At 42.7% G+C, this 14,858-nt stretch overlaps 1 protein-coding gene and 1 long non-coding RNA gene across 3 annotated transcripts; one reads left to right on the top strand and one right to left on the bottom strand.

Annotated features, from left to right (window-relative positions):
• Positions 1-13,097, top strand: E2F8 (E2F transcription factor 8). Of its 2 annotated transcripts, XM_014951565.1 has the most exons (14): positions 1-34; positions 124-226; positions 1,300-1,575; positions 1,906-2,062; positions 3,867-4,172; positions 4,854-5,015; positions 6,409-6,546; positions 6,855-7,064; positions 7,898-7,982; positions 8,289-8,796; positions 9,732-9,950; positions 10,799-10,928; positions 11,429-11,742; positions 12,422-13,097. In XM_014951565.1, the coding sequence occupies exons 2-14, from the start codon at positions 194-196 to the stop codon at positions 12,593-12,595; spliced, it is 2,712 nt and encodes a 903-aa protein (XP_014807051.1). In that variant the 5' UTR covers positions 1-34; positions 124-193; the 3' UTR covers positions 12,596-13,097. The 2 variants fall into 2 exon arrangements, with proteins under 2 accessions (XP_014807051.1, XP_014807050.1); XM_014951564.1 differs by lacking the exon at positions 1-34 and having other exon boundaries at positions 89-226.
• Positions 8,804-13,423, bottom strand: LOC106893518. The gene is made up of 3 exons (XR_001413094.1): positions 13,169-13,423; positions 9,922-10,004; positions 8,804-9,526 (listed from the first exon to the last, which is right to left on the bottom strand). It is a non-coding gene; the product is annotated as an uncharacterized LOC106893518 (long non-coding RNA).
• Positions 13,424-14,858: the final 1,435 nt, after the last annotated feature.

The following is a 14,858-nucleotide window of genomic DNA, read 5'->3' as shown; positions in this document are numbered from 1 at the left end:
CGAGAAGGTCCCCCGGCGGCGGGAACCGGCCGAGGTGGGCGCCGGTGTCCCCCTTCACGGGGATCCCCCCCCCTCCCCCCGCCGTTTTCCCCGATTAACGTTTCACCTCCTCCCGCCCCGCAGAACCGGCCGGGACCCGGCGATGCGGAGCGACCGGTGAGCCCTCCCGTCCCGAGGCTGAGCGGCGGGGAGAATGCAGGAGGCGGAGATGGGGACCGGCGACAAGGTAATTCCTCCCGGGGGGGACACCGACAGCAGCCACCCCCCTCCTCCCCCGGGGGGTCACCCTCTCCCGCGGGCACCACCGGGGGTCGGGTGGGTGACAGCCCCGGCCGTGGAACCGCTGGAATCTCAACGAACGCGGGGGGATTGCGGGGGGGTCGGGGGTGGGAAGAGCATTTTCCCCTTCGCTTTAATTTCCATCCTTCACAAGATGACCCCAAAACCTGAACTTTGTAACGCGCGGGACCTCCCTCCCGACCCCTTTCCTGCCTTCACTCCGAGGGGGTTCGCTCCTTCCTTACAGCTTGCTGCTGCACATCGACGTACACATCCAGCTGAACTGGGTGTTTTTCCTAGAGGGACGAAAAAAGGAGAATTCCCTGGGGAATCCTGCAGGCACCGCCAAAAAAAAATGGTTTCAGGGTCCCCAGGTTCCCTTCAGAAACGGTTTTCAGGGTCCCCACGGTCCCTTTGGGAAAGGTTTTCAGGGTCCCCAGGTTACCCTTGGAAAAGATTTTCGGAGTCCTTTGGTTCCCTTCAGAAACAGTTTTCAGGGTCCCCACATTCCCTTCGGAAATGGTTTTCAGGGTCCCCTGGTTCCTTTTGGAAATGGTTTTCTGGGTCCTTTGGTTCCCTTTGGAAAAGTTTTTCAGGGTCCCCAGGTTCCCTTTGGAAAAGGTTTTCAGGATCCATTAGTTCCCTTCAGAAACGGTTTTCAGGGTCCCTGGGTTCCCTTCAGAAACGGTTTTCAGGGTCCCCAGGTTCCCTTTGGAAAAGGTTTTCAGGGTCCCCAGGTTATCCTTGGAAAAGATCTTTGGAGTCCTTTGGTTCCCTTCAGAAATGGTTTTCAGGATCCCCTGGTTCCCTTCAGAAATGGTTTTCCGGGTCCTTTGGTTCCCTTTGGAAATGGTTTTCAGGGTCCGCAAGTTCCCTTTGGCTTCGAGCCACCCCCCAAAAATGCAATTCATCTTGATCCCACTTTGCCTGTTATCAGCAACTGGATTTATGGCGCTGCTGGGCTTTAACATCCCCATCTTTCATGGTTTGGTTTTTTTTTTTTCCCCTCTTGGTGTGTAGGAAAATCACTCTTTGGAGCCCCACGGGAGCATTTTGAAAACCCCTTTGAAACAAGCGGCTGCCTCGCACTCGGTGCTGACGGAGCTCCAGCCCGACTGCCAGCCTCTCGCCACCCCCACGAAACCTAAAGAAATCCTTCCCGTGGATCCATGGACCCCGACTTCCAACCTGAAAATGCTGATTAGCGCCGCCAGTCCGGAGATAAGGAGCAGGGAGCAGAGAAGGGAACTGTCAAACAACCCCAGCGAGGTCCTACAGGCAAAACACTGTTTGCAGGTACATCGTAAAGGTGTCTTCTGTATTTACTTTTGTTTTTTAAAGTAAGCAGAAGGCTGTTTATTCAGTGTCAAAAGTTATACGTTAACGCACTGCATTGGTTTTAAAGCTTAGATATTTGGAGGATTTACCAAATATAAGTGAGGATATTGCCCACTTACAACGAGAAACGTTTCGCTGGTTTTATTCTGCAGCTGCTGAGGACAAAGGGAAAACACTGGCCCTTTGGCACCGCTCGCAATAAAGCTGTTAAATATCTATGTTTGCGCTTTTATTGTAAAAAAAAAAATAATAAAATATGCAAATCCTTCTTTTCTTATTTCCACGTAGGAGCACTTATCGGGAGACGAATATGAAAAATCTCAACCAAGTCGCAAAGAGAAAAGTCTGGGGTTACTGTGCCATAAATTCTTAGCTCGGTACCCCGACTACCCCAGCACTGCAGAGAATAATTACATTTGCCTTGACGAAGTTGCTGAAGAGCTTAGTAAGTTGATTTATATGCTATTACAGATTTCTTCATGCAAATGTGCCAATAACCCACCCTTTGTCTTAGTGTATTTTTGCTCTGTAAAATTTTGAATGCTTACTGTGTACTGGCAAACTTATTCAAACCCAGCTTTAAACTCTGAATTCTTAGAGCAATTTTTTTTTTTTTATTCAGCGAACTGCATCGAGAAACTCAGAATTATGCTTAGTATAAAATTGCCGATACCACAAATAACCAGTTGCCCTTTTTTTGGGGGGGATCTAGAGATGATGGCTAAGATTAGGGGTTGGATTTTTGTGGCAGGAACTAGCGTTTTTTCAAGCTGAACCCACGACTTCCCGTCCGGTCGTGACATCAAAGCAAAAAACTATTTTCTGCTCTCTATGACAATTTAACTTTTTCATTTTTTATTGCTATTTTTATATCACACCAATGATCTACTGAGAGTCTGGGTTGCTAACATTAAGGTGAAGCTTTTCTATCAGAGCTATGAGATTACGGTATTCTACAGATTATAACGCTGATAACAGTTACAGATACTACTGCTATAGAGTTTTTGGTGTCACTGTACCTTCAGAATATGTTGGAGGACACAGAAAAGGGACCAATTCTTCCTGCATCCTTGTGGCCAAGAAGGCCAATGGCATCCTGGGGGGCATCAGGAAGAGGGTGACCAGCAGGTGGAGAGAGGTCATCCTGCCCCTCTGCTCTGCCCTGGGGAGGCCCCATCTGGAGCACTGGGACCAGTTCTGGGCTCCCCAGTTCCAGAAGGACAGGGAACTGCTGGAGAGGGGACAGCAGAGGGCTACAAAGATGATAAGGGGCCTGGAGCATCTCCCTTATGAGGAGAGGCTGAGGGACTTGGGGCTTTTTAGTCTGGAGAAGAGAAGGCTGAGGGGGGATCTGATCAATGCTTATAAATACTTCAAGGGAGGGTGTCAAGGGGATGGGTCTTTTTTCAGTGGTGCCCAGGGATAGGACAAGAGGAAATGGACACAAACTTGAATCTAAGAAGTTCCACCTAAACATGAGGAGGAACTTCTTTCCTTTGAGGGTGGCAGAGCCCTGGAAGAGGCTGCCCAGGGAGGTGGTGGAGTCTCCTTCTCTGGAGACATTCCAAACCTGCCTGGACACGTTCCTGTGCAACCTGCTCTGGGTGGATCTGCTTTGGCAGGGGGGTTGGACTAGATGATCTCCAGAGCTCCCTTCCAACCCCATGGGATTCTGTGAATTGCAAGTTAAACCAAATTGTCTATATTATTATAGTTTGTACAAAATAACATCTCCTGTAGAAAATGTCTTGTCAAACCCAACAGCTTAACAGACAAAAGGACAGTGTGTTAATAGAATGACACAAATAAACAAGTTACAGAACAGTTGTCTACCATGGGTTTCTCAGGATCTTTATGAGATCTTTAGGAGATGATCTAAAATCGATGCGGTGAAAAAATGCTTTGGGTTTCTTTAAAGCTCTGTTTGAAACCCATCAAATGGCTCTGCGGGCAACAGTAAGTTTTATTTCTCAAGGAATGCTGTAAAGCGAGTGTAACTGTAGAAAAGCAAGCCCTTCCATATCTAAAGCAAGAATTGTTTTCTTTTCCTTGCTGGCGAGATCTGTGAGGTCTATTTGCAGAAACCTTCGTTAATGAGGAATTGGCCAAAGTGGCTGAGAAAGAGGGGAAAGTACAGGGAACCGATCCCTTCTCTGTGCAAACCACGGTTCAGGTAAATGCATGACAACACGTACTTTATGTAGTAGAGATCTCACCTTCATCTCTTTTTATTGTTTTTGTTTTTCCAGATGTTGAACGTAGGCGCATATATGATATTGTGAACGTGCTGGAGAGCCTACACATGGTGAGCCGCCTTGCCAAAAACAGATACACTTGGCACGGGCGACACAATCTCCCCAAAACCCTGCAGGCTTTGAAAAAAGTTGGAGAGGAGAACAAATACACCCAACAAATCCAGATGATCAAGAAAAGAGAGCACGAGCACGAATTTGATTTTGATGGTGAAAAAAACGAAGAGATGGCAAGACCTTTTGGCTCAAGTGAGCATTCAGAAATGTCTTTTGTGGAGCTCCCAGGAATGGAATTTCGCGCTGGTAAGAATTTTCTATAATGCCAAGAATAATACGTGCTTGTAATGATAAATATCTATGAATTTGGAAAAAAACATTCATTGGACTTTTTTTTTTTTTTTTTCTGAAACACTACAGCGGAGAACCACCACAACCCTCTGTGGTGAGAAAAAGTGCTCTCTGCTCTTTCAGTTCTCTTTCATTCAATTCTTGTGCTTGTGTTTGGGTTTTACAGTGCAAGGGCAAGAGGGCATCAGGTGAAACTATCAAATATACCCATCACATGAGCCAGTTTTGCAGGATTTGTTACCATTTAATGTTAGAGAAGATGAAAGTATGAATTACTCCATTAATTTATTTTTTCATTTTGGTTTCATTCATGGAAGAATTGTTAATTAAGGATTGTTAAATACCTTGTATAACCTGCAGTTAAACATCTTTAAGAGTACGAGTTGTCAGACAAAAGGAAACACATAGAAAGGGGAACATCACATTCTCTTCTTTGTAGTTAGACTTGGTATCCACCTAATTACCTGATCCTTGCTATGTAGAAACATGATTCTGGAGTCCACGTCACTCCTGCCTGGTTGCTGTGTTGTTTGTTCTTAAAATAATCGGGAGTGAACAAATTTCTTCAGTGTTTTAAAAACGGTTGTAGCTGGCGTGTCGCTTAATACTTCAATCCTTTTCTCCTGTCTGCTGCAGCATCAGTAAATAGCAGGAAAGACAAGTCTTTACGAGTGATGAGTCAGAAATTTGTGATGCTCTTTCTTGTGTCGACTCCTCAAATAGTAAGCCTTGAAGTTGCTGCTAAAATCTTGATTGGAGAAGACCAGTTAGAAGACTTAGATAAAAGCAAGTTTAAAAGTAAGTAAAATGCTGCTGTTGCTGTCTGCTTTTTGATCTTACTCTAAATGGAAATATCAAGCGTAAGCTTAGATAGTGTAAAATACCATCATGTTTTTCCTGCCATAAATATATTTGAGCCTCCAAAAACTCACTAAACACTTGCATAGTTTTTAATAGGGACCCACTTGTGCATAGCTGATAGGTAATGACTACGTAAAAGTCCATTAAGCCCTCTCTCCTGAATGTCACAAGGCTGCTTACCGGTAAGACTTTCTCTTTCCTCCAGCAGTCTGTCAAAGATTTCAGCATCATTTCATCAAAGATGCCCTAGAAACATGCAAATCTGTGTTCTGGTCGTATAACTTACTTGTTGGAAATCTGAAGAAATTCTGTAAAAGTCCTGTTAATAACTCACACGTGAGAGGAAGCGAAACCCAGTGCTGTAACTGCCAATTATTTCTTCATTCTTTTACCCTGCTCTCAGTTCCTCCTCTTCCTCGCCGTTCAAACAAAAAGGTTCTTCTAGGTCTAGGCATTTATGTCTAGAATAATCAAAAATGCACCTGCTTTTGAGGGATTGAGAATTAATTGTGGGTTTCATTGAAAATCACACCCTTCCTTGAGTCTCAGACTCCATTGCTTTTTTTCTTGTGGAACTGGATCTATGCAATAGGAAAACTGATCCTCACTGGTTTGGGTTTGTAATTTCCTTTCCCCTCTACGTGGCCATGTAGAAAGGGTTGGTGGGTGTGTGGTCAGTAGGAGGGGTTTGTTTGCTTTGATTCTTCATCCCTCCATAGCGTCCCAAGAAATGTGTTTTCAGGGCATTCCATCCATACGGATGTACGTATTTCAGGTTTACAACATAGTTTACTGTGTTCTTGGTTAAGAAGCGTAGCCCTAAGTACCACGACTTGGAAGACTTTTTACATTTTCAGCAGCTGCCTACAACTTTTCCCTGAGAGCTCACCCTGCAAACAGTTTAGAACATGGAGGATGATTATCCTGGTGGATTTTAGTGTGTCCTGCTGCGTGCGTGTACCTGCCCCTTAAGCTACTTATTTTCGCTACAGAATTTAGAATCGTAGAATCGTATCGTATGTGTTTGATCATTGCAGAGAACCTAATTTGTTTTGAAAATGCTTTTTTTTTAATATTTAGCACAATATACTTGGCAATATTTCCTTTTCTAGCTCTCTATCTATATAATTCTATTTTACATATAAACTTTATACCGTGATACATCATTTCACAGTATAAACACCCATTCCACAAAATTGTTCTTATTAAAAAAATTACAAAGGTTTTTCCTTTTAGCTGCTAAAAGGACATTATAAAACATTTTTAATCTGATATATGTTAGCTTGTTAATCGGAATTGCTATACTTTACATTTGTTTGTTTTATTTCAGCCAAAATTAGGAGACTTTATGACATAGCAAACGTTCTTAGTAGCCTTGAGCTTATCAAGAAAGTTCACGTTACAGAGGAGAGAGGTAGAAAACCAGCATTCAAGTGGACAGGACCTGAGGTCTTGCCAACTATTCAGGGTAGGTGTATGTGTCATTTCCTTTTGTTCTGCCAATGAGTTTGATTATTTCTTTGTTTTCTCTGCTAGAATTTTTTTTGACCAAAACACAGAGGAAACTAAAAAGAAAGCCTTTACTTTGCACCTCGTTGTCCTTGCCAGTGCAGCACACCAGTGTGTGTTTCCACATGGTCGATGCACTCATACTGAAACTCTTGCATTTCCATTTTTGCTGCTGTTTATACTTCAATAATTATAATATAACTGCTTTTAATTACTGACTCTACATACGATACGCATTTACTCTCTGGATTTTTTTCTGCTTTTTAGGTACAACACTTGAAACAACTTCTGTGACTCGTCCCCCACCTACTTCAGAATTCACCCCTTCCAAAGAGCAGTGTTCAAAAAACCTTTTTCCTTTAAAAGGAAAGCAAAATTTCACTCGGCATCCCTCTCTAATAAAGTTAGTTAAAAGTATAGAAAACGACAGAAGAAAGATCCAGTCTGCTCCAACCAGTCCAGTTAAAATAAGTGCAAGTACGTCTCTTTTTCTAAGTTGTTTTTTAACTCGGGTGCGGTCTTGCATTAAATCCTCGGGCTTGCCATCTTCTCCCAGGGGATATGGATACGTGGGTAAGGCTGCTTACAACAAACAACTGTCAAAAATACACAAGATGGGGAAAAAATACACGTTGCCTCTAGATCTGAGGCCTTACAGGACTGATAGTGAAAACAAAGGCAAATGGATCACGTTCAGTGCGGCAGCTCTGTAATTAGCAGAAGCTCTTTGCAGTTTGGGGGACCAAATTCAGCACAGCATAAGGAACTCACGTCTCCTCTTTCACACCAAATACACAAGGATTACTGTTTTGGGTTTAAAAAGAATATTAAATCCCTTTTGACACATCACTACCTTAACTTTGTGTGATGTCTTACTGGCTACAAAGCCATGTTGTGTAGCGTAGCTGATTCTCTGGGTATTGTCTGTTTCTCCATGAACTTCTCTAACCCTGGTTTGTTGTGGAAACTGTGCTTTAGATCTTCCTACCTAAGCAGTTCTGATTTCCAGAAAATTGCTAGAAAATGACCTCTTGATGTTCATGTTCTTGTCAGGTGTCCTCTTCAGAGGGGAAAAAAATATGGAGCTGAGGCTTTAAAAATTTGGTTGCCATAAGCTACCATCCAATTGATCAAATCCAGTCTGAGCTGCTGTTTGAGGAGAACATGGAGTCTTAGTGTCTTCTCCTTAGATGTGGATGTCACATTAAATGCAGTCTCCTTCAGCCAAAATATAGTTTGGCTATAATTCAAGCAAAATTAGTACAGTTTGATGTACTAATAGTTTTGTTTTGTTTTCCCCCTCCAACCAGGTACTGATCAAAATTTATCAGCTTTCCCAGGTGAAACGGCTCAGGTTCCAGCAATCGCTAAACATCAGCTGGAAGGACAATCCAAGTAAGTTTGCACGATTATTAAGCAGAGAAGCTTTATTTTGTCACTGGCTGTTGAGTTAAAAGTTGGGCTCAGTTTGAGCTGGGCAACAGCCTGCAAAAAAGGGTAACCCCTGATACTGCAGGCTATTTATTTTTTCACTTCTTTTCTGTTTAGTGGATTGAGAAGTACAAATTCACATTAAGTCTTTGTATTGCAAAAAATACAAATGTCAGGGCATTCATTCCTGCACAAAGGTATTAATTTTTTGTTTTGTTTTGTGTTTGTTTGTTGTGTTGTTTTTTTGTTTTGTTTTGTTTTTTTAAAAAGGAAAGCAAAAGAGATGAAAATGAAATTGTCGAGATCTGCTTTGGACAGTAATTTGTCCTCTCCTGAGATGGTCCTCAAGCTCGAAGCTCCTTGCCCTGCAGCAGGCTCTCAGCAGCCACCGGTGCTCTGTCCTCCAAGCCACGGCTCAGTCTCACCAGTCATCCTACCTCAGACTCATTCTGGTGTTTCCTATGCCATTTATCTGCATCCTTCCCAAGCCCACACTGTGACAACATACAGCCCAAGTTTCATGTTGCAGCCTCTACCGCGTGCTAGTGTAACTGGAATTAAGAGCATTAGTTCAAAAGTAGTAAATAAAATAACCACTGAGGAAGGGGACAATCAGACAGCTACAGATGAGCCAACAAAGTCCCTGACAATTAAAGAAAGACCAACTATAAAGTCAGAAACTCCATCACAGCGGTGCCTTAAAAGATCACAAGCATTACAAGAGAATAATTTACCTAAAAGGTATAGAAGTGACAAGGAAAACCTTGATCCTTCGCTGGTAAGTTCAGTTATTTTTAAAATGCCATTTTATAGCTTAATGATGTTGCCACCTACTCATTTTCAAAGTGACTTTGGAGCCTACCAGTGTGCGTAGGCGTTTTAAATAACATCATGCTTGAAGGGATGACACTGACTTGTGCTTGCTGATGTTTGGGGGGGGGAATCAATATAACACCTATCGTCAAAAGGCCAACCGAGGGTCAGAATGGATTTTTCTCCTTGTTCCCTTTCCCCCTCCACTCCAAGTATTTATTTCCAAGAGGAAGCATCAAAGTGTACAGATGTTAGTCAAAATAAACAACTCCCAAAATAATTATGTCAAGACTTCCCTATTTATACATTGATTCTGGAGTAGTTCAGGTTGCCCATCTTGGTGGCATTCATCCTTGGCTTTAGAGGTGTTAAGAGGGAAGGTGGACATGTAAAAGTCACTGGAGAGGGAATGTCCCAAAATCCTGATACCTCCTCAATACTTCTATCCACTGCTAATGTTGGATTGTTGTAGGCATAATAATGTAGGCATAAGAATCACAGAATCATGAAAGGAATAAGAGGCTTGGATACACTTGATGCACGTGGAGAAACCGGGTCTGGATTTCTTTCCACTCCTCGGTTCCTAAATATTTTAGCGTTGCTGTAGATTATTAGGTTGCTTTAAATTGTTCTTGTCAAAATAGTCATGAAATGTTTCCAGCGTGTTGTGACACGTGGTGGCCAACATCCACTACCTGTGAAGGAGGAAGAGGGGATAACATGGATCTGGTTGTCTTACTGACTAGAAATTTTTATAGCACAAACTTGGGGCAATCAGGAGAAAGGAGAAAGCTTGCTTTCCTATTTTTTAAAATGTATAAATATCATTGTAGACCTGTAATTGGGAATGTTAGACTTACAGTGTCTGCTTTTTGTTTCTATGTCCTTTTTTTTTTAAAGGGAGATTCCATTAAAACTGAAAGACCACCTTCCAGTAGCTCACAAACGAATCACGAAACGGACCATTTCCAGGAAGAGAGACAGAACAAACCCGAAACGTTAGATCAAAATGTGGCGAGTTGCCATGACCAGTGTAAAAGAGAAGATATTCCAGAAGAAGAGAGCAAAATCAAAATGAAACAAGACATACCTGTAGCATTTGCCATTCCTGCTCACGAGGTAAGCTTTGTCAGACACCGTGGTGCAGCTTGCCATTCCCTGGGAAAACACCTCCTGCAGGCATCGCAAAGGGAACAAAACCATTAACGAACTACACGAATATAGATCACCTTGGGTTGGATTAATTTTAGTGTGCTCTTAAAACCTTATTTTGTAGGAATGTAGGACTTCTATTTCTGCATTAAGCACACGAGTAAGAGGACATGAAGTGACTTTCAGGCTTCGATTGGGATGAAGATCACAACTGAGACTAAGTAGATGAAGGCAACGTTGAGATCCCTGACATCCCCAGTCCTTTGTTGTTGTATATTTAGTTTCAAATACTTTGATTTACAACAGAATCACAGTAAACTCTCCTGATCAGTAAAATTTGGTATTCTGCAGTTAAGACTTCCTACTGTAGAGACCTGAATAAAGAACAGACCTGTTGCCTAAAACAGAACTTGTAAACGCAAAAGGATTGTCTTCCGATATTTGCCTGATGAAAAACATGACCCAAGAATGAAGTGAATTGATGATCACGGGGTCCAGATGTTTCTTCTGGAAAAAAACCCAAAAGTATTCAGTATCAGGATTTCTATTTTGTCTAGGGTAATTGGACTGTGTTAATCCCAGATGAATCTCCAGTTCCTCGCTGAGGATATCAGCTGGAAATGGAGCTTCAGACACAACGGACTCAAGGATACACTTTTTAATTTCAGACAGAAGGTAGTACAGGCATGGAATACAGGATCCTGGGGATATGGGGGATTACGAATAAGCACAAGGCAAGGGGAATACAACTTTGGAGAAAACTGGGGTTTTTTTAACGAGTTTGGGATAAAGGTGTATTGTCTTTTCTTTTTCAGACTTTTTTTCCATCTGGCTATCTTATTCCTCTTGCTCAGTGCACCCATGGCAACAAGGCAGGCTTTTCTGATGAAGAGAAAGCTGGGATATGTTCATTACAGCACACTACCTACAGCTCACCCATTGCTGGTTAGTATTAAATCACAGAATGGTTTGGGTTGGAAGGGACCTTAAAAATCATAGAGTTCCAACCCCCCTGCCCTGGGCAGGGACACCTCCCACCAGACCAGGTTGCTCCAAGCCCCATCCAGCCTGGCCTTGAACCCCTCCAGGGATGGGGCAGCCACAGCTTCTCTGGGCAACCTGTTCCAGTGCCTCACCACCCTCACAGTGAAAAATTTCTTCCTGGTACCCAATCTAAATCTGCCCTCTTCCAGTTTGAGGCCATCATCTCTTGTCCTACCACTACATGCCCTTGTAAAAAGTCCTTCTCCAGCTTTCTTGTGGGCCTCCTTCAGATACTGGAAGGGGCTCTAAGGTCTTCTCTTTTCCAGAAGAGAACAACCCCAGCTCTCTCAGCCTGTCCTCATAGTCTGGCTTAAACAATTGCGGGCCATGTTCATCCTACTGAGGCAATGGCTTGAGTCTCAATTTTTAATGTCCCTCAACATTTGATTTTTCTGTTTCAGGTGTCATTCCAATGACAGCATCCGAACTGAAAGCAGTGAACATTCCTGCTTTTCATATAACACCCTTGAATATAATGCTGTCACCAACCTCTATAGCTGCTGCACCTGTACTGAGCACCTCCAGTCTCAATTCAAGCAGCACCACTTCTGCCCCAAATCCAAGTTCTTCAGTTCTGAACTTTACACTGCAACACGTAGGGCTAATACCTGCCGGTGTCCAAGTTCCTGCAAATCCTGTTCTTCAGCATGTGCCAATCTCTTCACAACCAGAAAACAGTAGCCATAGCTCAGAAAATGTGAACTTGCAAGAGAAGGTGTGTAAAAATACATTGCAACTTCTTGACCGCGGTGGGCTGACTGGGTAGTGTAGTGCAGTTATTCCTCTACAGCAGGTAACATTTTTAAATAAACTTTTTTTTTTTTTTTAACTTTATAAATCAACACTGCCCTAAAAGAGCTGGCAGTGAAGGCCAGCTTAAGTGCAATATAATTGAGAGGTTAGAAAGGAAGAACAAGTGTCTTATTCGTTGTGGAAGTGGAGCCAGCTGGAAGACAACAATATGTGAAGAAACAACTCTTGTAGAGGGAAGATTTTCCATAGATTATTAACAAATTATCCATTTGTTACTTTGTCTTTCCCTTTTGTTACTTTCCTAACCTACTTTCACGTTCTTGCATTTTATGTGTGCTTTTTTAATTAGGAAGGGACTGTAGAGGAAGTTTGTCTGTATTTGTTGTGTAATACTGTTTGTATTTATAAAAAAAAGTGATAGGAGGGGGTTAGAGAAACCAGATTTTAATTTAATTGATTTTAGATATATATTTGTAGATATATCAAGGAATACAGGTATATCATTCTCAGTAAAGAGTTATTAAGTTTTTAAATTTCAGAAAAAAAAAAGTTTGCTAACATTCTGTAGAAACCTAAAACTAGAATTCACTCTTTTATTCTTTTTTCCCTTAAATGAAAATAATTTTCTCTCTTCTCTTTAGCCTTGTGTTCCAAAGGAGCCCCAGCTGCCCCAGACAGCTACAGAGAACTTCTTCCGCACCCCAGGAGGGCCAAACACAGTCCCTTCGCTATCTGCAAATTCAGATGGTACCAACAGAATCTCTCCAGGAACTATGTATATTCCTCAACGAAAACTTGAAGTGTCAGAAGACTAATTTTGGGATATCAAATTGGTGAAATGTGTTAGCAGCCATAATTACTGGTAACACACCGCGCACATCTTGGCTTATACGGTGGACAATGTGTGGTTTAGACCTCGATACTGGAATAGCCTTAATTAATGCTTTAGAATCAAAACCGGCTCGTAATGAGAAAGTCAATGTCAAATAATTTTTCCAAAAGGCTTACCTGAAGTATTACAGCAACAAAGTTATGTATCTAGTGGTTTTTGTGTTGCTTTTCTGCTATGCAAAGTAAGGTGAAATTGTCTTTGTATAGAAAGGTACAGTCTATCAGTCAGTACAAATTTTGCACAAAGAAAAGTACTGTGAGTGTGTACATATTTTACGTCTTAACAAAAAGCCCATAGTTAAATATGTGTTCAATAATGCTCTTTTGTAAAGTTAGTAAAAAAAACAACAAACAAAACCAAAAAATGAATTCTTGATCAAATTTTATATAAGTTAAGAATTATTTATACTGTATTTTTAAATCCATTTGTTCAGATTAAACTTAAAACAAACTCAAATTTTGACTGTTTTAATTTGATCAGAGGAAAAAAAAATTACCTGAGCTAAGTAATACAATGTATGTTCGCTGGCATCTCTTCGTTCTTTTCTTATCAGTCAGGGGTGTCTCTGTCTTCTGAAGAAATGGAAAATGGTATTTCATAGAAAGGGAATTAAGTAACTCAGTCTGATTTCTGCACTCTATCACTAGAGATAACATCTCTGAATAATATCAATTAGAGGAAAATGCATTTAGGGGGTTTGGAATTCAGAGTATCTTTATCACCCTGGAGCATTCACAGAATGACATGGGGTTGGAAGGGACCTCTGGAGATCATCCAGTCCAACCCCCTGCCAAAGAAGGTCCACCCAGAGCAGGTTGCACAGGAACGTGTCCAGGCAGGTTTGGAATGTCTCCAGAGAAGGAGACTCCACCACCTCCCTGGGCAGCCTCTTCCAGGGCTCTGCCACCTTCAAAGGAAAGAAGTTCCTCCTCAGGTTTAGGTGGAACTTCTTAGATTCAAGTTTGTGTCCATTTCCTCTTGTCCTGTCCCTGGGCACCACTGAAAAAAGACCCATCCTCTTGACACCCTCCCTTGAAGTATTTATAAGCATTGATCAGATCCCCCCTCAGCCTTCTCTTCTCCAGACTAAAAAGCCCCAAGTCCCTCAGCCTCTCCTCATAAGGGAGATGCTCCAGGCCCCTCATCATCTTTGTAGCCCTCTGCTGTGCCCTCTCCAGCAGTTCCCTGTCCTTCTGGAACTGGGGAGCCCAGAACTGGACCCAGTGCTCCAGATGGGGCCTCCCCAGGGCAGAGCAGAGGGGCATGATGACCTCTCTCAACCTGCTGGTCACCATCTTCCTGATGCCCCCCAGGATGCCCTTGGCCTTCTTGCCCACAAGGGCCCATTGCTGGCTCATGGCCATCCTATTGTCCAGCAGGACTCCTAGGTCTTTCTCCTCAGAGCTGCTCTCCAGCAGGTCACCCCCAACCTGTCCTGGTGCAGGGGGTTATTTCTCCCCAGGTGCAGCACCCTGCACTTGCCTTTGTTGAAGTTCATCAGGTTCCTCTCTGCCCAGCTCTCCAGCCTGTATGGCAGCACAGCCCTCCAGCGTGTCAAACACCCCTCCCAATTCTGGAAAGCACAGTCCAGATGTCACAGAACTGAGAAGTTACAAGGTTTGGACCTCAAACAAAACACTCTTAGAAAGATTTGAAGATGCACACTCATTATCTCACCTCTCTTATTCTATCAAACTCAGCATTTAAGCCCAGCCCACACTATGCTAGACACACTCTATAGGGTCTCTTGACTCTGGAGAAGCTTCAAGCCTAAGAGAAAGTTCTCATCACATTTGAGCTAAGGTTTTGTAACCATCTGAAATGGTTTGTGGCACAAATGGCTGGTGCAGTTCCTGAAGCACCAAACATTCCCTGCTGCAAACAGCATCAGAACTGGCTTCCAGCAAACCTGGACGTGCCCTCACCGTCCAGAGGCCACCTGGTCCTTTTCTCTTTCTAGCTAAGGTCAGCATCATCTCCCAACCGCTGTTCTTCCTCTACTGCGATTTTCTATCAGACAGGTTAAAAGTTAAACCAACTGAATTTAAATACCTGCAGCAGAGTCTCTTTTACGCTGAAGGAAGAAAGACGAAGTCTTCTCACACAGCTCACGCTCATCTTGGATGACAAGGAATAACTAACAAATTAAAGGAAAATGCAGGGGATCTGCCTTCCCAGGGAAAAGA

Source organism: Calidris pugnax, unplaced genomic scaffold (genome assembly GCF_001431845.1).
Source record: "Calidris pugnax isolate Ruff unplaced genomic scaffold, ASM143184v1 scaffold183, whole genome shotgun sequence".
Taxonomy (NCBI): domain Eukaryota; kingdom Metazoa; phylum Chordata; class Aves; order Charadriiformes; family Scolopacidae; genus Calidris; species Calidris pugnax.
This window is presented reverse-complemented; position numbering and strand designations above follow the sequence as displayed.